Here is a 27,199-nt window from a genome sequence, read left to right on the forward strand (position 1 = left end):
CAACGGCTGCCAAGAACCAGGAAATGACAGACAAGGGCCTTTATGATGTTGCCTAAATTATTAAGTGGCAGTGCGACAAGGCACAGTCAGCTCGAACAGCGACCATGGTGGATGACCCTGCGCTAAGGTGACATTCCGAGAGCGAGCATAACGACGGAGAAGTTTAGAACCATTGAAAAGTGCTGCCTAATCAGCCCTATTCGACTGCCGGAATCCGAAGAGGTAGGTGATTGGCAGGGGAGGCTCCACTAGAATTGTGAGAATGGAGACTTTCAATTCCACTGCCTTCCGGTTGGTCCACGCCAAATGTGGTACAATCCAAGGAATGGGGCCTCATGGCTGAACCGTCGTTGTTATATTACTTCACGGCGGTGTCCTTCTTCTGTGCTGCCTTTTGAACGTCATTCCCCGTCTTTCCCTTCGTTTCCCATCCGTATCTACCACTATGAAGGTCGCCCTGCTCACCTTAGCAGCGGGCTTGGCCAATGCCGCCTCGATCGCCGTCACTCCACGGGCGTTCCCCAATGCCCCTGATAAATATGCTCCCGCAAATGTTTCCTGTCCGTCGACTCGTCCCAGTATCCGCAGTGCCGCCGCCCTGTCCACCAGTGAGAAGGATTGGTTGCAAGTGCGTCGGAATGAGACCCTTGAACCCATGAAGGATTTGCTCGGGCGGCTCAATCTAAGCTCCTTTGATGCCTCGGGGTACATTGACCGTCATAAAAACAATGCATCGAATATTCCAAACGTGGCCATTGCCGTTTCAGGTGGTGGTTACCGCGCTTTGACCAATGGCGCGGGTGCTATCAAGGCATTCGATAGTCGTACCTCCAACTCCACAGCCCGTGGACAGCTCGGAGGCCTTCTGCAGTCCTCTACTTATCTATCGGGCCTCAGTGGTGGTGGATGGCTCGTGGGCTCCGTGTACATCAACAACTTCACCACTATCGGTGACCTGCAGGCCAGCGACAAGGTCTGGGATTTCAAGAACTCTATTCTGGAGGGTCCTGATGTTAAACATTTCCAACTGATCAACACTGCCGCGTACTGGAAGGATCTGTACGATGCGGTGAAGGATAAGAGAAACGCCGGGTTCAACACTTCGTTGACCGACTACTGGGGCCGTGCTCTCTCCTATCAGTTCATCAACGCTACCACTGATGATGGCGGTCCCAGTTATACCTGGTCGTCGATTGCCTTGGGCGACGATTTCAAGAAGGGCAAGATGCCCATGCCTATCCTCGTCGCCGATGGACGTAACCCGGGCGAAATACTTATTGGAAGTAACTCGACTGTGTATGAATTTAACCCATGGGAGTTCGGCTCCTTCGACCCGTCAGTATACGGCTTTGCACCATTGGAGTATCTTGGATCCAATTTCGAGAACGGTGAACTCCCCAAGGGGGAATCGTGCGTGCGCGGCTTTGACAATGCGGGTTTTGTCATGGGTACCAGCTCTTCCCTGTTTAACCAGTTCATTCTGCGTCTGAACGGCACCGATATCCCTAATTTCCTCAAGGAGGCGATTGCCGACGTCTTGGAACATCTGGGCGAAAACGATGAGGACATTGCAGTTTACGCACCCAACCCCTTCTACAAATATCGCAATTCAACGGCAGCATATTCGTCAACCCCAGAGCTGGACGTGGTCGACGGAGGTGAAGATGGACAGAACGTGCCTCTACACCCGTTGATCCAGCCCACCCGCAACGTGGATGTGATCTTTGCCGTGGATTCGTCCGCTGATACGGACCATAGCTGGCCCAACGGATCCTCCTTGATCTACACCTATGAACGTAGCTTGAATACTACAGGTATCGCCAACGGGACCTCCTTCCCTGCGGTGCCCGACGTCAACACGTTCCTCAACCTTGGCCTGAACAAACGCCCGACCTTCTTCGGATGCAATTCATCCAACACCAGCACCCCGACCCCATTGATTGTCTACTTGCCCAACGCCCCTTACACCGCCGAGTCCAACACGTCGACCTTCCAGCTGGCGTATAAGGACCAACAACGCGATGATATTATCTTGAACGGCTACAATGTCGTCACCCAGGGCAATGCCAGTGCCGACGCAAACTGGCCCTCGTGCGTTGGGTGCGCTATTCTCCAGCGGTCCACCGAACGTACGAACACTAAGCTTCCCGATATCTGCAATACCTGCTTCAAGAATTACTGCTGGGACGGAAAGACCAACAGCACCACACCGGCCCCCTATGAACCGGAGCTGTTGATGGAGGCGTCGACTTCCGGGGCCTCGAAGGATCAACTGAACCGGACAGCTGCGGTCATCGCGTTCGCAGTTATGTTCTTTATGACGATCTAGTGCATATATCTTGTTCTGGGATATGTTGGGTGTTGACGTAGTATGCCTCATGAATACTTCCACTGATTTATTATTTGCTATCGCAAAATTCTGAATATTCCCTGATTGCATCGGTTGTGTTTTATAGCGCATTTTGAATTGAGTGTACCTTAAAAGGAAATTTAACATGAGACAGCATAACATTGTGTATATTTTCTTCCGTAATGTTGTTACCGTCACCTCATCCACAATTGGGATGATGTGATACGACACTAGACCCGATGGGGAAAATGACAATACGGTCGGCTGTGGCCATAAAACCGTCGACAAGAGGGCAATAAACTTCATCGTTCCTCCATATAATCGATTCATCACAAAACAAGCACTGATTTGCATACCATGGCGACGAATACATCATCATTCACTGCAATCCCCATATTGGATTACTCCCTTTCCACATCTCCGACTACCAAGCCACAGTTCCTAGCCGAGCTTCGGAATGCGCTGATCAATGTGGGGTTCTTCTACTTGATCCATGCGCCCATTGCGCCTCAGATCCAAAAGGATGTGGTAGACAAATGCAAGGATATTTTTGATCTACCGTTAGAGAAGAAGGTCGAGATAGAAATGGTGAACAGTAAACACTTTCTGGGCTACTCCCGACTAGGAGCAGAGATTACTGCGCGCGAACAGGATTATCGGGAACAGTTCGATGTATGCAGTCTACCAAGATATATATTGCACAGCAAGATGCTGACGACACTACGAATAGTTCGCGACAGAGTTACCAGCTCCAGGGCCCAGTGAACCACTTTATCGTAATATTCGGGGTCCTAACCAGGTACGCATTTTCAATAATTATTGCTTGTTATTCTTTAGGACACATGCTGACTCTCACAGTGGCCCGATGAAAGTGCCATTCCTGGCTTCCGCAAGGCCATCGAGGCATATCTCGCGGAAATCAGCCCATTATCAGATGCCTTTCGGGGTCTCATATCAGAGGCACTTGATCTACCACCGACAGCATTGGACCCGTACTTTGACGACCCGCAGCAACTGAAGTTGAAGTTGATCAAATATCCACCACCGCCCATATCCTCAACCGAGGCAGAAGTCCAAGGCGTAGGCCCTCACAAGGATTCGGAATTCCTTACCTTTCTCCTCCAAGCATCGCCCCACTCAGGGTTAGAGGTGCAGAATAAATCCGGCGATTGGATTTCGGCCGCACCGGTGGAGAACTCATTGGTGGTGAACATAGGGCGAGCGTTGGAAGCAATTACTGGGGGCGTGTGCACGGCGACGACCCATCGGGTAAGCCTCGCGCCCCGGAATTTTATCGATCAGGCGGGCGCGTCTCTCGGGCCGCGGTTCTCCATCCCTGTGTTCCTGGGAATGGGCCTGGATCTCTCTGCTGAGAAAATCACCCTGCAGATACCTCAGCATGTCAGGGATCTGATACAGGATGAAAAGGTACGATCGGATGCGGAGGCTACGTTTAATCGTATATTCAGTGGCCGGACGGGCGAAGGGACGCTCCTTCATCGGGTGATCAGTCACCAAGATGTGGGTCGCAGATGGTATCCCGACCTCTTGGATTTTGCTCTGAAACAATACGAGACAAAGTAGGGACTAGAAGAATGTACACAACACATCACAAAACCTCCAGTGTCTGGTGTGAGCGGTGTATTTGTACAACACAACTGCAAACTTCTGGGTATCTGATTTCCAATAGGGCTTGCAGCTTGTTGACTGTAGCTGGCCGTGATCGGCAAATCCACTCCAATCAAAAACGAGATGGCGTAGTATACCCCGGACATCAGGAGACCGAATGGGAGAGAGGTTGGGCGTTGCCTAGCGACTGAAAAGCCCATGTGGGGTGATGATGGCGTCTGAAGCGATGGTTCTTGCGATGACCTCCGGAGCGACGCGGAAACCCGACGGGGGCCATTCCCGTGTGCATAAGCCCTATTTTGGTCGCAATTATGGGGCATAAAGATGATCGCTGACGCTTGGGCATCGCTTGTTGGAGTGTTGTGACGTATACCCCGTACAATCCAACAGAAAGGGTTTCCCATGAGGTCTAAGTGGGTTCATAACACCGAGAGAACGATGCAAGGCTGAGAATCAGTTCAGGCCCCTGCGGCTTACTACGCTGTTCATCCCGAAGCACAGGGACTTCTGACAGGTTGAGATCCTCACACGGATCTGCAGATGCCAGCATTGCCTCCCAACAATCACCAATCAAGGGAGGGCGCCCGTCCAAAAACCCCTACGCCCCGACGGAGCCAAGCCGCTTAGCCATTTCCCCACCTGGCTCCCGTCTGGACATGAGTGGCATCATACGTAGGTGCAAACGTAAGCTCTCGTGGCTGTTGTCTCTGAGCTGCAGAATGTCCCGGGTATAAGTAGGACATATGGGCTCCTTCGCTTCCCCCCTTCCCCAGATATCTATTACCCACGATCACTGCCTGAGATCAGATCATACCTCTACAATGCAGATCAAGTCATCCACCGTTCTCGTCGCCCTTGTGGGCTCCTCCATGGCCCAGGCTGCCAACCTCCAGCAAAGACAGTTTGAATCGACCGACGTGGCCGCCACTACCACCGACAGCAACTCGGGTTCTACGGAGACCGGCTCAGTCACTCTCCCATACCTCACCGAGACCAGCCAGACGGGCAGTACGACTGGATCTGAAGCTCCTACAGGTACCGGCTCTGGAACTGCCACTGGATCAGGATCTACCACTGGATCAGGATCTCCCACCGGATCGTCCAGTAGCGGAGCCGAATCGACCTCGGACTCCGCTACTCCCACTAGCGGATCGGCCTCGCCTACCGAGTCCGGATCGACCACTTCCACTTCCACTTCTACCACTACCGAGGCCTCAACCACTACTAGTGGAAGCGAGACCAGCTCGGGAACTGCTTCCTCCACTTCATCATCGGCTTCTCCTTCGTCGACTGACTCGGGTGCGTCCTCGACCTTGCCTCAAGGTTGGGCCACATGGATGCTCCCCTTCGTTTTGGGCGCCTTCCTGTGAGATGGGTTTTTGATTGAATGCTGTAATGCGCTTAATGAATATCCGAAGGGATTTGGAAATGGGCTATGATCCACGTGTGTTTTGTCGGACTGTGCATATTGTTCCCTCTGTACCTTCGCTCAACCATAATGATGCTTTCGTTGGCTATTTATCTCTACAGCTATGCAGATAGTTAGATTCACTACATCTAATCATGCGGACCACTGCGATAATACAAGACGCTTTAATTGGCAAACCTCTTATTCACCCCGCAATTCTCCTCGTAAAGGGGACTCTTGAGCAAGATTAAACCTCGTGCCTGACCGCAATCCAATAGCGCGATGACAAGCACCAACAGGATGCATATTTTCTTTGTCTGAATACGGTCTTTCGGCAAATAAATCCAAATGTGGGGAATTGGCACTCCTTCGTGTGCGGGTGGAAATTGGGTGCAGACCTTCTCCCTAAGAATAACCTCGTATTGACCCTGCTGAGCCTCAGCCATGTCGTGTTCGAGCCAACCACAGCGCTTCCTGCAAGCGATCTTCCAATTTAAGGTTCTGCTAATATATAGTCGGCCCTCAACACGACCACCGCCATGATTCACCGGTCTGGCGGATTGAAAATCATGAGGCTATGTGCCCAAGCGTGGCACGGCACCTAGTGTATAGACTCAGCCTTGGAGACTGGCTTGCCCTTATTAACCTCTGGGCGCCCAGTCCGTTGACAAACAATTCATCGCTTCTTTCTGACTACAACAACTTTCCCACAATGGCACCCAGACGTGGTGGTGGTTCCTACAGTGGCGGCAGCAGCTCCAGCTCTTCAAGCTCTAGCTCATGCAGTGGCTCCGCATTTAGCTCCCAAGCAGCCCAAATTACCATCGCGTTCCATGCGCTTTTCTTCCTTGTCTTCTGTGGGCTGTTTTGCTTCGCGAGCTTCAAATTGATCCGGAGCAAGCAGAAAGGAAGAGCTTTACGACGATGGTTCCCTCTCGGTTTCTCGATCGTCTTCAGTATCGTGTAAGTGCTGGCCTTTGTCGCCTTTAAAAGACCAATCTCGACTAACAACACGCAGTGCAGTCATCCTTAATATCGTACTCCTGGCTCTAATACAATGCGACATCACATCGATCACCGTGTATCAGCTTGTCAGCCTTGTGCCAGGCTGGCTCTCCGCCCTGGCATACTTCCTCCTCATTGCCCTGATCATGGTCCCAATCTGCAAGCGCCTGGTTCAGGGTAACAGAAAAATCGCAAAAATGGTCACCATCGTCCATTCCATCTACGTCGTCGTGCTTGGGATTATCCTCCTCTGCCATCTGGCTATCTACACTCATCTCGTTGATGCATCGTATCGCGGTACCTTGGTTAGTGGTAGCACATTACGATACCATCAAATCAAACTAGCCACGGCATATGCCGTGCTCGCCGTAATTGGCATGCTAATGGCAGCTGCGAATATGCTTTTCGCGCTGACCCGTGGCCATCATTTGAGACGAGGGGTATGTCACATCATCCAATACACATCGATATCATTTACACACATAACTAACATGATACGATATAGATCCTCTTCCCCGCTATCATACTCCTAATCCTATCGTCACTGGGAATGACGGTTCTCGACCTCGCCAACCACATCATTATCGATTACCTACAAGCAGAATATATAAGCAAGGGAATCGACGCATATAACCGCTCCTTGGAGGCTCAGAATTTCCTGGGGTATTTCTTCTACTCAGTGACCTTTCTCATGGCTCTTCTTGTCGCCTCGTCGAAGCAATTATCCGATAATACCTCTACCGGGCCTGTTAAGCACCTCCAGAACCAACAGAAGTATCCTGGTGTCTCGCAGGCTCACCAGCCTTATCGGGCTTATCGGCCTCAGGGTCAGGCGAAGATGCACAATGGTTATCATTAGTCTCTGTTGTGTTGAGGTATGCGGACTTTGGTAGGGCTTTATGGTAGTGAATGAGTGTGGACTAGATGCTAGAGTCTACTTGGTGGGTGCGTGATAGAGATGGTTTATTCGTGTGGTGCTTGCAGGTGGATATATTATGATATGATGTCTTTCTTTTGTGGTTTGATCGCTTTGCGAGGTTCTTGATATACCCCAATACCCCGATACTGAGTTTGAAGATAGCTTTGCTTTGATTCATACATTGTTGGTTGTAATTTGAAGAATGATTCATGATTGTCTGGTCGACATGTAATCTGTAGGGCAAGGATAATCTAGTAATCTAGTAAGATATCTGAGGCATCAAATACTGAGGTTACCTGCATAAATATAAATAGAAACTAGGGCTGCATAGACACAAATAGCTCAGGAACCATACAACCAACTTTGGGGCCAAGATTGTTGATTGGATGTAGGGTGTGGAGCTGTTGGGGTTAAAGGACGAAAGAGATTTGATGTATTAAATGGGTCTGCGAGTTTAATGTTAGACCCTGTTAGGTAGACCAAATCTCCTGCTCTCTCTGATACGACTATCTGATATCAGCTGATATGCTGCACTTGATCCCTTGAGCTTCTAGCACCGAATGCACTTAAAGCATTTGTATCATGATTGGTTCTCCTGTCTTGACAAATTGAAGTAAACACTAAGAGCTGTATTATTAAGTTGTCACAGTACAAGAATCACTATCAGCACCCAGAAACTAACAAGTCCCCTCAGTCCTCACAAACCCTCACAATCCTCCCATAAACAGTCGGCTCACCCCGATGCGTAAACCCAACCCCCATATCCCTTACTATCCTCATATCCTCCACAGTCGTATCGACCAACTCAACATCAAACCGACGTACAAAGTACGCCAGAGTCATATAAAGCTCGAGAAATGCGAGGCTTCACACGTTAGCACCTATCCCAAACCCCGGGTAACATGTAGCTTACTTCATGCCTGCACATATCCGACTGCCGCGGGAGAAGGACGTAATGTATTTGAAAAGGTGGTCGTTGCTTCGGCCGGCGGAGATCCATCGTTCTGGGGAGAACCTTTCCGGCTCCGGGAAGATATTTGGGTTTTTGTGGCCGAAGTAACTGGAGGAGCTTACTGGGGTCTGGGGGATTCTGTTAGTGGTGTGTTGTTTGGGGGTAAGGGGCTTGCTTACACCTGGCGGGATGGTGTATTCTTTGTAGGTTAGGGGTTCGTCTGGTGCTATGCGAGGGGATCTGGTTGTGAGGAAGCCGCCGAGACGGAGGGATTCGTTAACTGTGCCAGTCTGTGGAGAAGTGTTAGTGATGTTGGAGAAATTCCACTGACAGAGAGGATCTAAAAGTTGGACATAAGAAATGGGATGAAGGCTTGTCTTCACTTACTAAATAAGGCAACTTTTCCAACTCGGACCAGGTAACAGAACTGGTAGGCGTCGGCAGGACGGTCCTCAGCTCCTCTCGCAGTCGAGTGCGCAGTTGATCATCCGATGCGATATGGAAGCAGGCCGTTGTCAACGCTCTAGCCGTTGTCTCTGTACCAACACTGATAAGCAGAAGACCTTCATCCTGCAGACGCTGAAGCGACCGTTCTTCAGCCGGAATGCTGGGATCCGTCAGCTGGTCGTAGATGGTTTTATGTTTGTCAACGGCATCATTGTGGCCGATTTTATATTTATCCCCATGGATAGCTTCAGCTGACTGCTCATAGATTGTCTTCTGGATATCCAGCACAACCGATCTTCCAGGATGAATCGCATACAACCACCGAAGCGGTAGCTTTTTAAGCACGGCAAGGAAAATCGGGAAAATGCGATTGAAATGGACACTACAAGTTAGATCATGAACGGCCTTGCGGACGTCTGTGCGCAGATTCGCGTAATCCAGATAGTCCCAACTTTTTCCATAGCAGTAATGAGTGATGACATCAGAGGTCATAGCTGCAAAGGCATCATCGAGTCGGACTACTTTATTACACCGGTAAAAGGCTTCAAAGCGCTGCATAAGATTGTGGACCTTCTCTTCGACAAAGTAGGATATTCCACGGACAGACTTCTTAGAGAAGAAGTTGTTCATGAGGCCACGACGATAGCGGTGGAGGTCATGGTCTGTTGTCGAGGCGCTGGAGAGGAGCAGGCCCGTGAATGAAACAAACTCTGCATCCTTATTCCGCCTGTGGGTACCCGATGCGTAGATTTCGTCGTAATACTTCGGGTCATTGATGTGGATCTCTGGAGGGTTGATCCGCATAATGGGTCCTAGCATTTGGTCAGTTGGGTATTAGATGTACGGGCATAGGGAATTGATGGATACCGTATCTCTCGTGCATTCTCTCGATCTCGAAGAGGTACTTCCCTCCCAAAAATAAATCATAGTACCACTCATAGAGGTGGGTGACCGCTGCTAACTTAGGACCCGGTATGTTTCTCAATGGATGAGAGAAGAGCCGATAAACGCTAATCACGATGAGGTAGGTGATCAGCCCAGCGAGACCTGTCCAGAGTCTTGGTGAATCCATTTCCCTACCTTAGGGTATTTGGGATGATCTGCACTGCACACCGCGCATTCGAGACGCTACGACCATCATTTATATAGTACTCAGGCTGAAGGTGACGATACAATGTGGAGTGGTGGAATGTACGGCCATCCCATCACAACCTGTATTGCAAGGCCACAGAGGGATAAAGGCCAGTTAACGGGCCTTGTTCGCCGTTACCCGGTTTAACAGGCAGGCGAGGAACTGGATCGTGCCACTCTGGTGGCAGGTTTGCGGCTCACTCATCTCAGATAATGATTCCTGAGGTTAGTCATTGGTGCAGTCTGAGCGGCCTGCAGGGCATCAGCTGCCACCTGATACGATGGATGTGGCGTACTGTTACTTAAATGATCGTGGGTTATTTAACATTTATGCCTTTACTGGTAGACCAAGAGTGACATAGTCTGGGACTTGTTTCATCCTCTCTTGGAAGTAAGAATTGGTACCTGCACGTCATAATACATGGAATCCTTAACCTTAACCTTGAGACAAGCATGTCCATTGATCCAAATACATGCTTACAGTTTGGAGCTAGGACCTATGTCACAAACACGTATGCTTTGTCAAAGCACTCGTCCCATCCTGTGTGGCCTGAAGTCCAAAATCTGCGGAATATAGCTTTCGCTAATGTAGGCGTCGGGCAACCCATTATCTTGCTCAGTTCTGATAATTGCTCGTCAACGATACGACGAACATTGGGACTTGCATCAACCGCTTGCATTCCCGCTACCACAAGTGGCCATATTGTGAAATGTCTAATGCGGGTGCGGCGGGTAATCTTTGGAAGAAGACTATATAGATGATTCCCATGTACAGTTCTCATAGCAGTATAGTACTTGCTGGAGGGCAGGATGGATAGGCTTTGGAGAGACGAGATGCAGTACAATGCTATGGAGGACTTGTACATGCGTCCCAGTAGCAACCAGTCCTCTCGCGCGTCGGGATTAGTGCCGGTCCAGTCATCGGGTGAGAACGCCTCGATATGCTCGAGTATCTCATCCGCTGTCGCTCGTGTGGTTTCAGTTATTGGGGCAGAAGTCGTTTGGAAGCGGAGGTTGTTGATCTTGATGACATCTATGAAGAGGTAAGGGGGGCAGAGGAGGATCGGATATATGCCATCTCCGTATAACTCTCTCATGATGGCAATCAGGTCGAGTTGCGACGTGGTTGGAACATGTTGTGATGGAGGGGTTGTCGTGTTAGCCATCACCCCGAGACTAAGTATCCTGAGTTAGAAACTTAGGAGGCGAAAATGGCGAGAGGGGAATAAGTATGAATGATAGCTAGAGCTCTTACATGAGCGAATGAAGTATCAAAGGCTTCAGATACTCGGAGGAATGCGCAAGACTTGCCAGACCACCACGCTGTTTGATTAATTCCATGGCGGCAGCGAAATGATGCTGCCAGTCCCCTGACGGCAGTTGTCTAGCCTTCCCCATCACCGTTCCCTTTAGCTCTTGACCCAATGTAACGAGGAAGGATAATACGAACTTACATCTACAAATAAGAATAGCAAGATGCTTCCAATGGTAAGGTCGATAGTATTTCGGTTCTTCAGGTTCCCCATCAGCTCGGTCAAGGATCGAAGTGCTAGTCCTCTATGTTGATAAAGGCTCGGTCGCAAACTCGCCAACGAGCGACAATGATCCTCTGGGTATACGTGATGGATGCGGTGACCCAGGGCAAGATATACTAACGTGTGACATATCGACATGGGCATTTGGTGCAGGGCATCGAGGGGAAGCTGGCCAAGGTAAGGGTTCGGCGCTAACTCGTGCAGTGCGCGAAAGTCAGAGTAGACGTAGTCGTTGACTAGGGAGAACTATGAAATCAATTGCATTTAGAAGCTCGATGTGACATACAGTACCACACGGCCTCAACCATCGTACATGTTTCGCTTTTCAACTCTCCGCGTGGGATTGGTATTCGCAGTAGTTCACTCCGCACACTGGTTCGCGGAACATGCTCCTTGTCAGCTGCCTCCTCGCTACCTTCGCTACTAACTGTGAAGGAGTGGTTTGTGCCATGCGGAGAGCGTCGCCTGCGAGCGCGAGATGTCACCTTTCCAGGGGCTAGCCATCTAAGTGGTTTCTTCTCGTCATATCCTGGGCAAGCAACACCGGCCGATCGGCATTTGTTACATGTGGGACGCGCGAAATCGCATACGAGCCGACGGCGCATACACTCCCAACAATGTCGTTGATGTGTCGCGGGGCGGAGCGGCGCTCGGGTGTCCATGTTATCATACGGAGTATATTCATCGATGAACATTTAAGTAGGTAGTAAAATACTAGTAGTCTGCAGGAAGGAGTAGGATACTCAGCCTTGCTGGCTTGGCAAGATTTGGACCCACGAGGGGGCTGAGTGAAGGCTTGGCGTTTGTCAAGCCCTAGGCTAGAGACTTTTGGGCTGAGACGAAACGGTCAAGAGGCTCTTCAATATGAAGTTTGTGTTTAGAGTTAAAAAATACTTTGGCAACACTTCCTAAAGACGTAAATAATGATCCGCTAAAAATAAGTGTGAATCGGACTCCTCATGGGTACCGTTCACAATATATGGTCTTTCTTGCTGCGAAACACGAGGCAAAAAGAGAAAAAAGAAAGAAAAAAGAAAAAACAGACTGAGCATAATAATTCAACTAACTTATTGATAAAATGAAACAATTGATCCTATATATTATATGCTGCGACATGTGTAAATAAGGGGGTCTAACGGATAACAACCATGTGTAAACAGCTGAGCCCTTCTCAGGCGAGCTCCTGGGGACGGGGCTCCGATTTCCCAAGCTCAACTCTACGTTGAGGTTGCAATTGATGTGATTCCGACTCTGGCCCGACCCATAGACGTCGAAGAGATGTAGGCGTTGTTGACGACGGTGACGATCTCCGACGTCGATTATAGAAGAGTACACCAGCCGTCGCAATCAGAAATACACCAGCTCCCACCCCGACACCAATGCCAACTGCAGCACCCATTCCAACCTGGCCGCTGGAATTCGAGGATGGCATAGAGGTGATGTCGCTTGTTGAGGTGGCTCTCGCCGTGTGATAGCTTGGGGTGCCTGTCGAAGGCAGGTATTGTATGACAACGAGATCGCTCGGAGCAGGAGCAGCGAACATCTCATCCGACGGGCTTGTACAATTGGCTTTATCATTATCATAATAGCTGCAACATGCCCAGAGCCCGGACGATAGGTTGTACGTCAAATCCGAATAAGGCAGGCCACCTATATATAACCACATGAGCACTGTTAGCTTCCGCAGTCGCTTAGATCATGTATCTCATGAAGTTACCGCATCGGGTCAGGCAGATCGGATCCTGGAGGGATCTATCAGTGCAATCGCCGGCATAGCATCCTGATGCACCGGAATGCGTATAGCGACAGATGCCATGGCTCATACAGTAGTCCCCCTTCACACAGCATTGTACAACTGGGTTTGTAGAATTCGTGATTCCGCATGGTGAATCCGCTTCAAAGTTGGGCAAAATCTTACCCCCGTGCATCGCATAACAAGACATGCTGACTCGGCTCGCTGTTGGTGTGGAGAATGATTTCAAAAGGGGGGTAAGCAAGATGGAGAGCAATGATGAGAACAATGCGGCTGAGAATGAAATCCACTCGTATTTAATTTGCCACACGATTCGTACCCCAGCCTCTCGTTTGAGAGTAGTTAGTCGTTAACAGCAGGAAAGCAATCTGTATATCATGATCATTCAGAGTTCAGGAAATCCGTGTGGGCTGAACGCCTTCCCTAGTAGTTGCCATTCGTGTCTATCGTATCTTTAGAAATTGTGCAAATGACAAGCTCTGCCACGATAAACGAGAAGGGTCTGCCATATAACCTAACAGATTGACCTAAGTATACATGAACTTGCGCGTGGGGTTTAGATCACAACCCGTAGCTTTTCGGCGCGGGGAGTTCTGCCTCAGGACTATGCAATGTCAGCCTTACTCGGTTGGAAGACAAGCTGACGGCTCTATTGAGTCCTACGAGAGGATGCACAAGTGAGCATCAACAATCATATTGTGGATATGGTACCGCTGCGAGCTATACTGAAAAATAGTGACACTAGCGGAGGTAGCCTATGTGCTTGTTTATGAACTGTCTGCATTCGAGCGACCAAATACACTCAAAGTGCTCCACCGTCTCCTGAATAATCCTCCTCAGTGATGCAAAATTATCGTCAGCAACATCACCAATATTCCCTTTTCGCCCTTCTGTGCTTTCCATTCATACTCAATCTATCGATTTAGGCTTTGGTGGTATCACAGCAGCACTTCTCGGCTAACATATAGCAACCATCACTAGTCAGATGGGAGAACTTGTAAGGTGCGCAGTACTGCTCGCATTTGCCAGCCCAGAATTTGCTGCAGGAGCTGGGCTTGTGGCAGGTGCCGGATCGGGCGGCGAGATTGTTCTCGACATTCGCCTCAGGGTGGGCGAGCACACCGGCGGCGACGGTAGCGAGGACGAGGAGGAAGTTGGCCTTCATTGTGATCTGGAGTGGATGGGAAGAAGATTATGTATGATTATTGGTTATGGCGTTATCACAACTTGTTCGTGGTGGTTTGCGTGGAGTTTGGACTGGAGTTAATAGTGGGGAGGTAGAGGAGGGCAGATTTATACCCCATAGCCCTGCTCGATAGGCGGTTTGTCTTAGAGCTTTGATTCCACTCCCTTTTCTAGGAGTAGAAGATTGCAAGAGATCTACATCGTTAACTGAGAAAATTCCCGCAATGTCCTTAGATCTTCGGCTTGGTTGGGTATTCAATATACGTATCGTGTGATCGTCATATCAAATTGACCTACCGCAAGGGAGCAAAATACTCATCTACGGTCCTCGTCTCCACACGAGCACATATAGCATGTCTAGTCAGGTATATGTGGTTATCTTTTCCCCGAAGAGGTGTACTGGCTGTGGGGGGCCAAGCAATGTTCTTCGTATCGACGGATAGGAGCATTGAAGCGACCCACAGTCTTGCCAATCACTTCGTGTTGGTAGTGTTGATGTAGTTCAATTAAGACTTAGCCGTACTTCGCGCTTGATATGAAACCTGCCCCTGAGATATGAGCGTCAGGTTGGCTTTATGCCAAGGGACACTTGTGCAGGGAGGGTTCAGGTGGTCGTGGGCATGGTCGGAGGCAGTAGAGCATTCATCTAGACTTTATCAGATCTGCAACCCACAGAGATGGGTGAGAGATAGATAAACATGTTCAATAGACCGTACAGCTGCCAGGGCGAGATGGAATCTCGTCTACATAGAGTCAGAATAACCGATATGTGGCTTGGGAGGTCTTCGACAGGCATCCAAGCTAGTTGGTGGTATCGTTATAGAAAGATCGGCCCATGCGGCACAAGTGGAGCCAGATCCACCCAAAGCCTCGCCTAACTTCCCCTTTGCATATGGCTGTATGGCGCGGGTGAATACAATAGAGCTACCAATGGCTACCGTGCCATACTTTTAGCCTCGGTAGAATTACCACCGATTTCCGTGGTTCGATCGCAACCGCGTGAAGGGCTTTCGGTAGAACATTCACTACGTGCCTCGCTACCTGCCAGCCTCTCGCGTGATTAATAGTAACCTTAGGAGCAAACATAATAGGGGACAATCGACTTTTTCATAGCTAAACACTCAGGACTACCAGTGATATACTTGTACTGTATATCCGTGAAAGACACGCCAGCAGAGGTAGATCAAATTTTCTTATGCTTCATTTCCAGGATGAGTTTCACAGTCTCATACAATGTATTTCTAAATCTAGAGCTTCCTAAGTGGTAATCTCCAAAAGGTTACCGCTGATGTCAATTCTCGAAGTCGAACGAAAGTTTCGCTGTCTCGCTATCAACAGGTTACTGATTGATGGCGGTTTTCCACCATTCCGGAGCTTGAGGTACTGCGGCAAACACAGCTTTCACGATATTTATTTCGATCACAGAGGCATACTGTGCTCAAGGGGTGTATGGGTCCGACAAAGGAATGGCTGTTGGCAGGCTAAGATCCGAAGAGGAGGAGACTACAACAACTCGAAGTTTGAGGAGCTGTCAGCACCAAATCAGATAGCTGATTACCTTGAAGAGCTTACTGGGGTCAGAAACACCGAAAGGGACAAATTCGGATTGAAACAGACGGCCTCCTTCACAACAGGGCGAGAAAGTTGGAAAGCCGACAAGGACTTTACAATTGTACAAGATGTTACGGATTTTGGACACACGGTGGGCGAGGTAGAACTTGAATATTATCTAGAGCAGGAAGGTAACTCTAGTTGCGATAATGGTCAGCTCGGAGAGTCTAAGATGGCCGATATGGATGCGAGGATTAGTGCCTTTATGAAGCGATACTCTTGGGCATTCTGTGCAGGTGTACCCAAGGGGAAGTTGACAGCATACTTTGAAAAGTTCCCTGGAGCTTAGTCTTGTACAATCATGCATAAATTGTACGTGGCCTGTTAAGCCAAATTAGGCTTACCCTCCTCACAACAGCAGGAGGGAATCTCAATTGAAGTCGACGGGAAAAAGCTTGATTGTTGGTTGTCAAAGGGCAAAAATAGTAGCTTTCTTTGCATCTTCCTCAGTCCCTCTCTCTTATTTTTGTCTTCCTTTTTCGTCTTCTACATTCTTTTAGTGTACCACTGGTTTAGATGGTAGAAGATGTAGCAGATAATCGCTGTGTCATTAATTGGCTCATCAGGCTCTTCAATGATTTAGTATTATAGTAAGAGAGAGACAAGTATATTTTTTGTAGAATGGGTTTATGTGAAGGTTGATTAGGGTAGCTAAGATGCAAACTTCGCTTATAAACAACAATGCAGAATCTAATGGAAAGACACTATAACATAATATTATTGAAGTTGTGGAAGATGTACATATATTCATAGTAAGTCAAAGTAATTGTCGAATCAATTGGTAGGGCAAGCAAACCCATGCTGGTGAAGCTTTCATTAGCTAGTCATCATGCAATCGGAATGGCCTTTGTCGCGATCTGGAATTCAATGAGCCAGAGGTGTACTGCGGTCATAAGAGTCATGATCTCCCATCTTTCTCCCAGGACACCGGTAAGCCCACTACCCACAAACGCAATTCTGAAGCCTTTGGATAGACTCCACGATGCGTTGTGGGCAATGCCAGCCACAATCTCCTTCCCGTCGCTGGAACACCCCATCGCTCGGTGGGAGCGACTCCCGCCTGCCTCGCCCACTGCTTCCGACAGGCGTACTAGCTTCCAACCGGACGTGTGGCCGGCGAGCTCCTTTATTTCTTTGCCGTGGCTTGAGCGCCACTCAAATTGTTCATAGGAGGCGTCTTTGCCGCTCCCGCCCACCGTGATGGAGAATGTCGGGCTCATGCGTCTTCCTAGCTTGACATCCTCTAGTGGCTCTACAATAGAACTTTCTTGGAGCTCGCCCTGCGATGCAAAGGTCACCGAGACCGGCTTTGCTCGGAGATATGGGTCACTCTGCAGTGATGCAAGAGGCGGATCCTTATCGGTCGGCCCATCGCGCAGGACCATCGTCTGTATGCTCTTACGGCGCTGAACATCTATCGACATGAAATACAACTCTCCGAAGCCGATGGTCCCAAGTGAAACTCTACCCTGAGTTTCATTGGGATGTAGCCATTCATCGTCGGGGGGAATCTGCTCGTTTCAGCTTGCAGTCTCCTTGAGTTGCTGGTTGATTTATTGAAATGCGGGACTTCATATTCTGGGACCTGCTCTGCAGATGTATTTCCGTATGATGTTCTGAGTAAGGGGGAGGCGCAGAACCCCATATAGCTGGTTCGGATGATGGGATAGTAGTTTTGCTCATTGTGTAGTAGAGTTTGGTAGTTAATTTGAAAAGATAAGTAGGAGAGTCAGCATAAGGGGCTGTTATTGTTTTCATAGAAATTTGATGAACATCTCGTATCTCTTGCCCTAACCGGATTTGGATGGATGTAGCGCCAGTGAGCCTTACGAGGGCCACCGTGGCAGTGCTGCCCAAACTTCCTCCTGTGTCCCTCCAGTTGAAGACGTCTTGGCCATGGATTGAACCCTTTCTGGTTTAGCGCCCACCGCTGATCTATGCGGTATGATTGGTTGAATGGAGGAGTATCCCTTCAGACAAGATTCCAGTGCCAATCTTGAGAGAAGATAGGACGCTTCAGCCCTATCTGATCGAGGCTTTCAAAACTCTCATTCCACAGCCTGGGCTATTCTTATAAAATCTGTGAATCGTTAAATGCGGGACATCATGTCTATATAATACTCCCTTGGGTCCACCTGCGCTCTCTGGTTTATCATATTTCTCAAGCCCTACTTGTGTCCCCATTCAGCACTACTGCTGCTTTGACCCGGTTACGAGAAGAAAACTCTATAACAATGGCTGGTAAGGATTTATGTATTCCCTTGATAATAATTCAGTATCACTAAAAGCGCCCTAGCGGAGGAGAGCATATATATTTACGTACCCAACAAAATCGCTCCTGTTATATTTGCCATAGCATTTGCTGCCTCGTTAGCCCTGCACTTTTGGCAGTGCCTGTGAGTGACTAAAGACCCTAGCTCTGCTTCTGCATATCTGAAATTACTAACGGTCGAATAATAGCCACTACAAATGTTTTAAGCTCATGAGTCTGCACCTCGTGTGCTGCTTGATGTTTGTGATTGGGTTTGCCTTGCGAGAATACGGTGCCTTTCACTATTCATTCAGCAAGCCAGATCTGTATATCTACATCGTTAGCACATGTTTAATCTATATGTCTCCGTTAGTCCACCCTCTATAGCTAAGTGTACCAGGTTCAAGCTAACATACATGGGAAGTCCTCTCCTGGAGCTCGCCAACTACTATGTACTCGGCCGTATCCTTTACTATGTCCCGTATCATTCTCCGATCCACCCTGGTCGAGTCCTGACTACCTTCGGCTTGCTCTCTACCGTCGTGGAGGTCCTGAACGCTCTGGGCGTATCCTATATCGCGAATCCAGAGCTGCCAGAATCCACCATCAAGCTGGGTTATATTCTCATGAAAATATCCCTAATAGTTCAAGTCCTGGTCATTACCTTGTTCTGTTTCTTAGCGGCAATGTTCCAGAGGAGCTGCTACAGATCGGGCATCCGCAGTCGCCGCGTCTCAGCTCCACTGATTACCTTATATATCAGTACCTTCCTTATCTTCGTACGATGCATTTACCGTATCGTCGAGCACTTTGGCGCCTCGAAGATTAGCCCCTCACCATCGAGAGACCTCGAGGGTCTCAGCCCCATTCTACGTCACGAGTGGTTTTTCTATGTGTTCGAGGCAAGCCTCATGCTTGTTAATACTCTCATGTGGAACTGGTGGCACCCTAGAAGATACCTCCCCGAGAGATCTAATATCTACCTTGCGCAAGACGGCGAGACAGAGCTCGAGGGACCCGGTTGGAAGGATCAGCGTCCGTTCTTGGTGACACTTTGTGATCCGTTTGGTTGGTTTGATTCGAACAAGAAAAAGGAACGTCCGTTCTGGGAGAATAATGGGTATACGCTAGTCAATAGTGCAGCATGATAGGTTGACGGTATATGTGCTCAGAGTTGACGTTCCTGGTGGCGATTTAGTAGTTTTGTTTTGTTTTTGCTTTTCACGGCTTAGTTCTCGTGTATCGATGTGGTTAAAGATTTGGGCATTTTGTTGTTTGTTCACGATGGGAGTTTTGAATCCAAATTCCGCTGGGGATTTATCAATTTTGTCATTCTCATCGGTCAATTGTTTTCAGCTCAGGCTTCCTAATATGTCCAACATTACCTATAGTGATCATAAGTGCCACCTGGGGAGACGGCTATTGTTGAGCATTGTACTTCACTTCTACAGTGCGCTGCTTATATCTGTCAGCCCTAAAGTACAGCTATCACGAATATAGCTAGTAGGTAGTCTGCCCGCCTAGATAATTATAGATGCCATCAAGGAGTCTAACTGGAAGCATCGTACATTGGTTGATTAGATGGGAACTACAGCTTCAGATCACAAACCTAGAGTTGCAGCCATATATTCCGATCTCCAGTTTTCAAGCAGACTGCGTGTAGTACCGACTTTGGTCGACATGTCTTTTGTCACACTGGAGATTGGACTGCTGACCGTGAGCTTTCTGTAAAATTGCTCCAGAATCGATGTATTGCCTGGAAGCTTGATTTAGTCCACCGTACTTCAGGTTAGTGAGCCTTGACGCGTGGTCCGCTAACTGGTCTCAGACTTGACAACGAGGCCCCAGGCGTAATGCAAGTATAGTTAATCTAGGTTAATTATCCAATTTTCGGCTTGGTTGTAGTTAGATATAACTGACCCTATGAACCTAGCTATAACCCAGCAGTTAGGTTTAACTGACCAAACCCCAGTCTAGTCAACAATTACACACTTTTCTGAATTAAGCTGAATGAATATACGACCGCAAATTGTCCGCCCACATGCTGCTAGCAAGGCTCCAAGAAGAAAAGAGTTGCCTAATAAAAGTTATCTGATGTTGACGGTTTGCAGGACTTCAAGTCAGATATCATTTCTGATGACCAATCAGGTCACGAATCGGGGATTACCAAAGCAATGTTATTTTTACTTTTGCAGGCGCCCCGCACCTAATTCTGTTTCTTTCCCCAGGCTGAGAATTCTTGATAGATAGCGCCAATAAATGATATTGAAAGGCTGTCACATCTGAATGGCTTCTTAGCGACCAGAATCGGAAGCGGTCAGGACTCAGGACCCATCAAAAATTCTGTAGATCAATCAAGTATTCAATCCAGCTGTTGTGGAGTAGCTGAGCGCCTCGGGAGGGTTTAGTACATCGGAGCTGAAAATTTGACAACAAACCCCTCCATCAATTGACGATTCTTACTTTACATAGTAATGTGGACACAACAGCTAAACTGACATGATGTCATAGCTGAGGCTGGCTGAAAGCCCTGACCTGGTTATTAATAGGCAGTCAATTGTCCACAACCAACCTTTCGCATACTTTTTTCTGACCCCAACCCAATATATCCAATTCTACAACATGGTTGACTCGCAAATCATCAAAGCCATTCAGAACTCTATCGAGGCCTGGAAGGATCTTGCCGTTCCCTCCATCCAGAAAATCACTGATATCGAATCAAATAAAAAACATTATAATGTAAGCACTACAGCCCAAGATACTGATATTGATCATAGCAACTCACAAACCAATGCTAGGAGGTTTATGAAAACTTAGAGTGGGCTATTAAGACCGTTGCTCACATTGCGGACGATCTTGAGGAGCTGGTTAAGGAGCCGGTAAACAATGAGGATGCGGACCAGATTGTCACAAAGTTGGAAGAGGTGAGAACCATCATAGTATATCTGCTGGTGAGGAAAAACCAAGTGGACTAACCACCGTAATCTTCACTATTAGTTGCTATCCCAGGAGAAACCCTTTTTTGATCATTACAACAAATATAATGATAATGATGTCTTGGAACCATGGGAAACACATATTGAAGGCCACGCGTTGGACCGCAGTTCTTACTCTCCCGGGTGGCTAGACGACCAGTTTTACCCCGAAAACAGCTTTCATAACCATGTGTGGCAGGTAAGTCTACACTGCAGGTTTTCAAGCAACAGGGCTAATTCTGGAATTTGCCTAGCGGGTTGGCCAGCTTGTATATGACAATATGCCTTCCTGTCAGGAGCGCATCCAGGAGGTCGTGAACAACGACGATGTCTACTATGGCTTTTGCTCTTTTAATCCATGATAATTAAGTCATGGAATGCGCCAGACGATCGTGTGAATACCACGCCTGTCATCAATATCACCTCGTTACTAACTACTCTGTTTCTTTGCATCCTACAATTTATGGATACTACCCCAATTTCTGCCACTACAACAGCCCATGCTGAATATGTTTGGGTCTGACCCTGGGTCTTTGCGGAGTGAAAAGATCAGTTGATAAGGGATTTTGAATGTGGAGAATATGGAAGGATTGGCCACAAATGGTCCACTCTATTAGTTTTCTACCCAAGTGCAACTGGCCTGCCATATTGAAATTTAATAGTACTGCTCTCAGTTCAAGAGGGTCTGATCCCCTAAGGGAGTACTGATATAGATTTTATCTTCTACTATTAAGCTGATAGGAGTGGTTAATATGCGACAATCCCTATTGAGCTAAACGTTCTTTAGCCTTACGAAGACTTGGTTTAATATCTCGGCACTTGGCGACGTGACATCCAAGGTTCTTGTGGAGAACATCTGGTTGTGACATAGAAAACTTTCAGGTGAGGCTTGAAAGGCGGCGACATATCCAAAGAATCGTATCTACCAAGTCATGTGATATCACATCAAGTCTTATGCCTGCTCTAACCTATGCTATGCACAAGAAAAGACAAGCCAGGGTTGCTTGTACACTTTGATTGTTGTGGGCCTATGTCCGGACTGCAGCTACACAAAGAAAGTGTGACTGTATATTAACCCGAAGAATGCTGGTCTTCTATCTCAAAGTTTCAACGTGCTGTCTAAAATATGTATTTTGATTGGTGCTGATAGACACGTTCCATTCAACTCAATGTCCTCAGTGAGCCGAATATCAGACGGAAACTCTTTCACTTTTTCTTGCGCTCGTGGTGGGTCATCCGGTGAATATTGACAAAGAAGCCACCGCCAGATCCAGGTATTTAAAACCAGACGAGCGATAGCTGTATGACCGTAAGCCTAAGCGATCCGCGGATATAAGTCCAATGCAAGGCATCCGACTACCTTCACAGCATAAAAAAACCCCCAAGCATCCGCGTAGAGTCACAATTAGCATTCTTCTTTGGCTCCGCGCCCTGCTCTTTCATGATGCACAATCTAATGGTGGCACTTACTCTTCTTTCTGCTCTCGTTGCAGGTGTCTTCAGCTTCGGACCTGAAAAGGGTGGCTTGCAATACGAACGCTTGGTAAGGAATGGCTGCCATATTGAACATCCAACGGTACTAACGATCCTCCTTCAGACCAGGCCCATCCAGCTAACTCAAGACCTCGCGACTTCGCAAACCGTCAATCCAACAGCAGCCAATTCGTGGTGGTCATCATCTTTCGTCCATGCGTCAGATGGCAACGACTACTTGATCATTTCCCACGTCCTTTTGCAAGGCCAGGATGTCTCTACAGCTCTACTGCGTGCCTCTATCCTGGATATCAATGACACAGCATATTACCATCAAGTTAGCTGGATACACAACGGATCTAGTAGGGCGGCGCAGGTGCAGAATGGGCTACCTGGCCTCGCTACGAAATACTTTGGATTTGTGTCTAGCGATCCAGTCAATCCTCTGGACCAGATGCGTATTTGGTGTCTCACTGAGCGCGTTGAGTTTAACCTCACCTTTCAGTTGTCGGCTCCCGTTATCTTGAATGGAGGCACTGGGACATTCCCGTTCGGCAATGAGATCACGTTTGAATGGTCAATGCCTGGTGGAGTTACAGATGGCCATTTTACTGTCAACAGGAAGTTTCTCACTATTGACTCTGCTAGCTCTTCGACCTGGTATGACCGCCAATTCATGTGGCCGATCGTCCCAATGGATGGGCCGGCGAAATCGAACTGGACATGGTTTCAAGTACACTTAGGCCAGAGGACAATGTCTATCTGGGTGTGGGATACCTTTGATGGACAGCGGTCCCAATTCGCCACGGTCAGGGATAAGCCAGGAATCCACCAAGTACTTGCTGTCAGTGAATTCAAACCGTCAAGCCGCCAATGGACTTCATCCTGTTCTAAAGCCACTTATTCTCTTGACTGGGTCGTGGCTCTAGTAGACGGAACCATGATGGAACTATCGAGTGTTCGCAATGACCAGGAGCTATGCGATAAGGAAGGAACTATTGGAACCTATGAAGGATACATTACCGTGTCTGGCACCCGCGGGGAACACCCTATTTCCGGGTACGGGTTGGTTGAGGTAGTTCCAGTGGGTATGATAAAAAGGCCAAGTTAACTCAAAATGTTATAAGGCCCCAGCTGCAACTTCTTCACTGAACAGACTTTTGAAGTTACGTCGGACAGCTCCAATGTAGACAGTTGGGCTGCGAACGAGCCTCACAGTGTTAGATATATGAGTTCCAAACTACATATCTTCAACAGATTAACTTTATTTGATCGATCTATGCCTCGTGAAATTACAGATGTTCAACCAGTAGAAGAGGTAATACCTCCATCAACAACAATCTTCTGCCCGGTGATGTAGCGAGCAGAGTCCGAGAGCAGGAAAGCAGCACAGTTAGCAACGTCGAAGGAGTCACCCATGCGACCCATTGGCACTGCCTTGTTCCTTTTCGCGATGAATCCTTCTAGATCCCCACCTGCGTACTTGTCTGCAAGATAACTGACCAATGGCGTGTGCATCAGCCCTGGCACAACCACGTTAAGCCGAATGTTACGATTAGCGTAGATGACAGCGGTAGCTTTGGTGAACTGGATAACAGCGGACTTGGCGGCGGAGTATGCAACCTGGGGTTTGCCAATATAACGAATTCCGGCAATCGAGGCCACATTAACAATGGCACCACCGCCCTGCTTTTCCATGATCGGGAGGACTTCGTGGCAGGAAAGATAGACAGATTTCAGATTTATATCAGTCTGGGCATCCCTGTGACTTAGAGCATCAGAAACACTGTTTCATATTCCACATCGCTTGCTGTATATACTTACCAGACTTTCTCTGTCATCTCGGCAGGCCCACCTGGCTCTGAGCGGCCAACATTGTTGATCAGGATATCGATACGACCAAACTTCGCGACACACACCTCGACCATGCGCTTCACATCTTCAGAAGATGTAACATTCGCTGTTGTTACCTCACACACGCCGCCCTCGGCCTCAAGACGCTTTTTAGTGTGCAAGGCAGACTCGAGTTGTAGATCGCAACCAAATATTTTGGCACCGTTGCGACTTAACACTCGTGCTGTTGCAGCACCATTTCCCCACATTTGAGGATCGCCCATTTGGCCAATGCCAGTGACGAGGGCAACCTTGCCCTTGAGCTCGGGGAATGTACCAATGTGATCTGTCATGACTTGGTCGATATATTGTTGTAATCAATAGAAATATTGCGGCATATCGACGGATGGGGTGGACATTATATATAAGCATTCTTACAACAAGGGCCAAGGTAATTTAGGTATAATAAGAAAATTTGCAAACAGGTATATGCCATAAATCACTCCTGTGGCAGGTAAAAGTCCGTCTTCTCCGCCAGCTGGTGGTTCCCAAATGTGTCGGAATTTCTAGCAAATTCCGCGGAAAGGATAATTCGGTCACCACCTCGACTCAACGTATTGCTAGGTGACTACAATATACGAGGCATGATTCCGTGGATATTCAACAATATTGTAAAAGATCAAGCGGCAGATCGATTGAATGGTAAGGATTATATGTTCACCGTTCGCAACTGTTATTTTACAATGGTTATTTTGGAGGTAAAACACTACCCAGGTTGACAAAGTGAAAGTTTCAGCGAGGATATCGTCTTCACCGGAGCAGATCGCTTTTTAAAGGTCACCGGAAGCGTCAAGGTAGCGTGCACAAGGCACAAGGTCCTAGTCAAGGTCGAAGCTTCCTGGGCTTGCAGATACACTTCAGCAACCAACGACAGAAACGTTAAGAAGAGATAAAGGCAATATTTTAATAATAGTTACAAATAATCATTCGAATGAAGGAATTATATTCTTAATATATTCTATGTGATTTCCACAACGTTTTCCTTGTATAGGAGGGTTATCGAGTTTGGATCAGTTATGCTTTGCCAGAAGATCCGAAAAGGTCCATAACGCGCTGGACAGACTTGGAGTAAACGTCGACAGCCTGGACCTTAAGCACTGTGAACTCTAACTTGCCAGCATTCTCGGCGACGAACTTTGTATAATCATCGCGCACTATTCGATTGACGTTGATCTTCGAAACCCCACAGTCAATTGCCTTGAGGAATAGTTCATTCTCAACTAGGTGTGTTCCGTGCAGCACAAGTGGCTGCTCGACAGTCTTCGCAATCTTCCTGAGACTAGTAAATATAAACTTAGGGTTAGAGCAAATCCACAAAATGCTGGCCAGGCCGACTTACAGAGTTAAGTCCCACGACCTTTCAGCGCCCCCGACTCCGTAGCCTCCATGAATGTTGCCGAAGCTTGGAGCAAGGAAGTCGGCACCAGTCGCTTCCATAAACCGTTTAGCATCTTCGGGTTTTGAAAAGATGGTCCCTAGGTCCACGTTGGGCAGGCCATCCTCGCCGCCCTCTATCCGCCCCATCTCTACCTCAATAGAAATTCCCAGCTCGTGTGCCCGCTTGATATTCCGTGCACAGATTGCAATATTACCCGCCTCTTCCATAGTGGAACCGTCAATCATGATAGAATCGAAAGGGAGAGTCAGGGCTAATTCCACGTCCTCGGGCTTGATGCAATGGTCAAGATGCACTGCAATGGGGACCGAGGCGGCATGGGCAGAGTTGACTACATAACGGACAAACTCGGGGCCTTGGAAATGCAGGGTCCAGGGGAAAAGCTGAATAATAGCCGGTGATCCTTTGGCCTCTGCAGCACGAATAACGGCCATCACACCGTCACCATTGTAGCTGTGGGGGGTTCGAATGGATCAGCTAGGTGGATCTCAATCTAGCGCTATCTTGCAAGAACATGGCATGCATACCAGTTGTACGCACCAACGGCATATTTGCCCTCCTTCGCTGCATGTAGAATGCAATGAGTACGGTTGCTTGCAATTGATGGATTGACCATAGTGTCAGGTCGTGTATCAGGAGAAAGCTCGAGACAGAAAACAAATTGGAGGTCTAACCTGGTAAAATTAGGGATTGAATGCTGGCCATTGATGGGATGCAACATAAATAGCCTCTACGGCTTTAAACCAGGACGTATTACCCCAGGTCTATGGCAGCTTTCTGGTTCCTCCCATGCGTTGCACGGAAAATCTCGAGCGGAACGGAAATCGAACCGGAAATTGGACGGTTCTTCGGCCCACGCACAGACAGTGGGGATGGTGAAGTGAGGAGAACATGGATAGATAACCCCAGAATTACATATCCACCACCCGTCGAGTCGATTTATATACGTATTTTACGAAGACTTATCCGACTAACAGACAAAAGTCCCAATACCAGTATAGCGATAACGACGTTGCCTTGAATATCACCACCATTCTCTTCAGCTTATTAATATATTCGGTGAGACACTCTGCCTCGACGTTCTCTACAACACTGGGTTTTGGTCTCTACATCTAAAGCCCGTCTCCTGGGAATTGTAGTAACATGTTATGACTTGGGAGCCATTGTTTAGTCGCAATGGCTCTAGCGCTATTCTTTGCTTGTTCGTAAACAAATAGGCACTGTGCCTACAATGTCCATCAATACTATCAGTATCAAGGATAGCAGTTAGAAGTATAGGATCATGT

General features: G+C 48.1%; 16 protein-coding genes across 16 annotated transcripts; 8 read left to right on the top strand and 8 right to left on the bottom strand.

Annotated features, from left to right (window-relative positions):
- Nucleotides 1–445: 445 nt before the first annotated feature.
- On the top strand, nucleotides 446–2,329 carry F9C07_6550 (lysophospholipase catalytic domain-containing protein; the record flags this gene model as incomplete). Its single annotated transcript, XM_071511481.1, has 1 exon — nucleotides 446–2,329. One exon carries the CDS (start codon nucleotides 446–448, stop codon nucleotides 2,327–2,329), a length of 1,884 nt encoding a protein of 627 aa, XP_071364324.1.
- Nucleotides 2,330–2,707: 378 nt separating this feature from the next.
- On the top strand, nucleotides 2,708–3,934 carry F9C07_6549 (oxidoreductase; the record flags this gene model as incomplete). Its single annotated transcript, XM_041292723.2, has 3 exons — nucleotides 2,708–3,022; nucleotides 3,081–3,149; nucleotides 3,209–3,934. 3 exons carry the CDS (start codon nucleotides 2,708–2,710, stop codon nucleotides 3,932–3,934), a joined length of 1,110 nt encoding a protein of 369 aa, XP_041147377.2.
- Nucleotides 3,935–4,656: 722 nt separating this feature from the next.
- F9C07_2284587 (uncharacterized protein) lies at nucleotides 4,657–5,602 on the top strand. Its single transcript, XM_041286274.2, has one exon. The coding sequence runs from the start codon at nucleotides 4,723–4,725 to the stop codon at nucleotides 5,347–5,349; it is 627 nt and encodes a 208-aa protein (XP_041147378.2). The 5' UTR covers nucleotides 4,657–4,722; the 3' UTR covers nucleotides 5,350–5,602.
- On the top strand, nucleotides 5,603–7,533 carry F9C07_2284588 (uncharacterized protein). Its single transcript, XM_041292724.2, has 3 exons — nucleotides 5,603–6,350; nucleotides 6,406–6,832; nucleotides 6,898–7,533. The coding sequence occupies exons 1-3, from the start codon at nucleotides 5,965–5,967 to the stop codon at nucleotides 7,249–7,251; spliced, it is 1,167 nt and encodes a 388-aa protein (XP_041147379.2). The 5' UTR covers nucleotides 5,603–5,964; the 3' UTR covers nucleotides 7,252–7,533.
- Nucleotides 7,534–8,001: 468 nt separating this feature from the next.
- Nucleotides 8,002–9,782, bottom strand: F9C07_6546 (putative benzoate 4-monooxygenase cytochrome P450; the record flags this gene model as incomplete). Its single annotated transcript, XM_041292712.1, has 5 exons — nucleotides 8,002–8,176; nucleotides 8,225–8,391; nucleotides 8,443–8,553; nucleotides 8,651–9,522; nucleotides 9,578–9,782. 5 exons carry the CDS (start codon nucleotides 9,780–9,782, stop codon nucleotides 8,002–8,004), a joined length of 1,530 nt encoding a protein of 509 aa, XP_041147380.1.
- A 556-nt stretch (nucleotides 9,783–10,338) lies between these two features.
- On the bottom strand, nucleotides 10,339–11,182 carry F9C07_6545 (putative C6 finger domain protein; the record flags this gene model as incomplete). The annotated part of the gene is made up of 2 exons (XM_041292713.2): nucleotides 10,339–11,017; nucleotides 11,097–11,182. 2 exons carry the CDS (start codon nucleotides 11,180–11,182, stop codon nucleotides 10,339–10,341), a joined length of 765 nt encoding a protein of 254 aa, XP_041147381.2.
- A 448-nt stretch (nucleotides 11,183–11,630) lies between these two features.
- Nucleotides 11,631–12,038, bottom strand: F9C07_6544 (uncharacterized protein; the record flags this gene model as incomplete). The annotated part of the gene is made up of 1 exon (XM_071511480.1): nucleotides 11,631–12,038. The coding sequence occupies one exon, from the start codon at nucleotides 12,036–12,038 to the stop codon at nucleotides 11,631–11,633; it is 408 nt and encodes a 135-aa protein (XP_071364325.1).
- A 172-nt stretch (nucleotides 12,039–12,210) lies between these two features.
- On the bottom strand, nucleotides 12,211–13,380 carry F9C07_2284592 (uncharacterized protein). Its single transcript, XM_071510706.1, has 2 exons — nucleotides 13,094–13,380; nucleotides 12,211–13,026 (listed from the first exon to the last, which is right to left on the bottom strand). Exons 1-2 carry the CDS (start codon nucleotides 13,317–13,319, stop codon nucleotides 12,548–12,550), a joined length of 705 nt encoding a protein of 234 aa, XP_071364326.1. The 5' UTR covers nucleotides 13,320–13,380; the 3' UTR covers nucleotides 12,211–12,547.
- A 671-nt stretch (nucleotides 13,381–14,051) lies between these two features.
- F9C07_6542 (uncharacterized protein) lies at nucleotides 14,052–14,294 on the bottom strand (the record flags this gene model as incomplete). The annotated part of the gene is made up of 1 exon (XM_041292714.2): nucleotides 14,052–14,294. The coding sequence occupies one exon, from the start codon at nucleotides 14,292–14,294 to the stop codon at nucleotides 14,052–14,054; it is 243 nt and encodes an 80-aa protein (XP_041147382.2).
- Nucleotides 14,295–15,368: 1,074 nt separating this feature from the next.
- Nucleotides 15,369–16,371, top strand: F9C07_2284594 (CYTH-like domain-containing protein). The gene is made up of 2 exons (XM_071510707.1): nucleotides 15,369–15,492; nucleotides 15,566–16,371. Exon 2 carries the CDS (start codon nucleotides 15,603–15,605, stop codon nucleotides 16,212–16,214), a length of 612 nt encoding a protein of 203 aa, XP_071364327.1. The 5' UTR covers nucleotides 15,369–15,492; nucleotides 15,566–15,602; the 3' UTR covers nucleotides 16,215–16,371.
- Nucleotides 16,372–16,570: 199 nt separating this feature from the next.
- On the bottom strand, nucleotides 16,571–17,823 carry F9C07_2284595 (uncharacterized protein; the record flags this gene model as incomplete). The annotated part of the gene is made up of 2 exons (XM_041286280.2): nucleotides 16,571–17,389; nucleotides 17,756–17,823. 2 exons carry the CDS (start codon nucleotides 17,821–17,823, stop codon nucleotides 16,753–16,755), a joined length of 705 nt encoding a protein of 234 aa, XP_041147384.2. The 3' UTR covers nucleotides 16,571–16,752.
- Nucleotides 17,824–18,096: 273 nt separating this feature from the next.
- F9C07_2284596 (RTA1 domain protein) lies at nucleotides 18,097–19,695 on the top strand. Its single transcript, XM_071510708.1, has 4 exons — nucleotides 18,097–18,166; nucleotides 18,222–18,321; nucleotides 18,386–18,544; nucleotides 18,601–19,695. The coding sequence occupies exons 1-4, from the start codon at nucleotides 18,160–18,162 to the stop codon at nucleotides 19,322–19,324; spliced, it is 990 nt and encodes a 329-aa protein (XP_071364328.1). The 5' UTR covers nucleotides 18,097–18,159; the 3' UTR covers nucleotides 19,325–19,695.
- Nucleotides 19,696–20,393: 698 nt separating this feature from the next.
- On the top strand, nucleotides 20,394–21,576 carry F9C07_1636823 (uncharacterized protein). The gene is made up of 4 exons (XM_041292707.2): nucleotides 20,394–20,915; nucleotides 20,975–21,100; nucleotides 21,174–21,350; nucleotides 21,406–21,576. Exons 1-4 carry the CDS (start codon nucleotides 20,799–20,801, stop codon nucleotides 21,511–21,513), a joined length of 528 nt encoding a protein of 175 aa, XP_041147386.1. The 5' UTR covers nucleotides 20,394–20,798; the 3' UTR covers nucleotides 21,514–21,576.
- A 1,019-nt stretch (nucleotides 21,577–22,595) lies between these two features.
- On the top strand, nucleotides 22,596–23,735 carry F9C07_6537 (uncharacterized protein; the record flags this gene model as incomplete). Its single annotated transcript, XM_071511479.1, has 1 exon — nucleotides 22,596–23,735. One exon carries the CDS (start codon nucleotides 22,596–22,598, stop codon nucleotides 23,733–23,735), a length of 1,140 nt encoding a protein of 379 aa, XP_071364329.1.
- Nucleotides 23,736–23,926: 191 nt separating this feature from the next.
- Nucleotides 23,927–24,810, bottom strand: F9C07_6536 (putative short-chain dehydrogenases/reductase; the record flags this gene model as incomplete). The annotated part of the gene is made up of 2 exons (XM_041292715.1): nucleotides 23,927–24,386; nucleotides 24,449–24,810. The coding sequence occupies 2 exons, from the start codon at nucleotides 24,808–24,810 to the stop codon at nucleotides 23,927–23,929; spliced, it is 822 nt and encodes a 273-aa protein (XP_041147388.1).
- A 194-nt stretch (nucleotides 24,811–25,004) lies between these two features.
- F9C07_2284599 (fructose/tagatose bisphosphate aldolase) lies at nucleotides 25,005–27,042 on the bottom strand. Its single transcript, XM_041292716.2, has 3 exons — nucleotides 26,441–27,042; nucleotides 25,857–26,366; nucleotides 25,005–25,796 (listed from the first exon to the last, which is right to left on the bottom strand). The coding sequence occupies exons 1-3, from the start codon at nucleotides 26,632–26,634 to the stop codon at nucleotides 25,532–25,534; spliced, it is 969 nt and encodes a 322-aa protein (XP_041147389.2). The 5' UTR covers nucleotides 26,635–27,042; the 3' UTR covers nucleotides 25,005–25,531.
- Between the last annotated feature and the right edge of the window lie 157 nt (nucleotides 27,043–27,199).

This window comes from Aspergillus flavus, chromosome 5 (genome assembly GCF_009017415.1).
Source record: "Aspergillus flavus chromosome 5, complete sequence".
Lineage (NCBI taxonomy): Eukaryota > Fungi > Ascomycota > Eurotiomycetes > Eurotiales > Aspergillaceae > Aspergillus > Aspergillus flavus.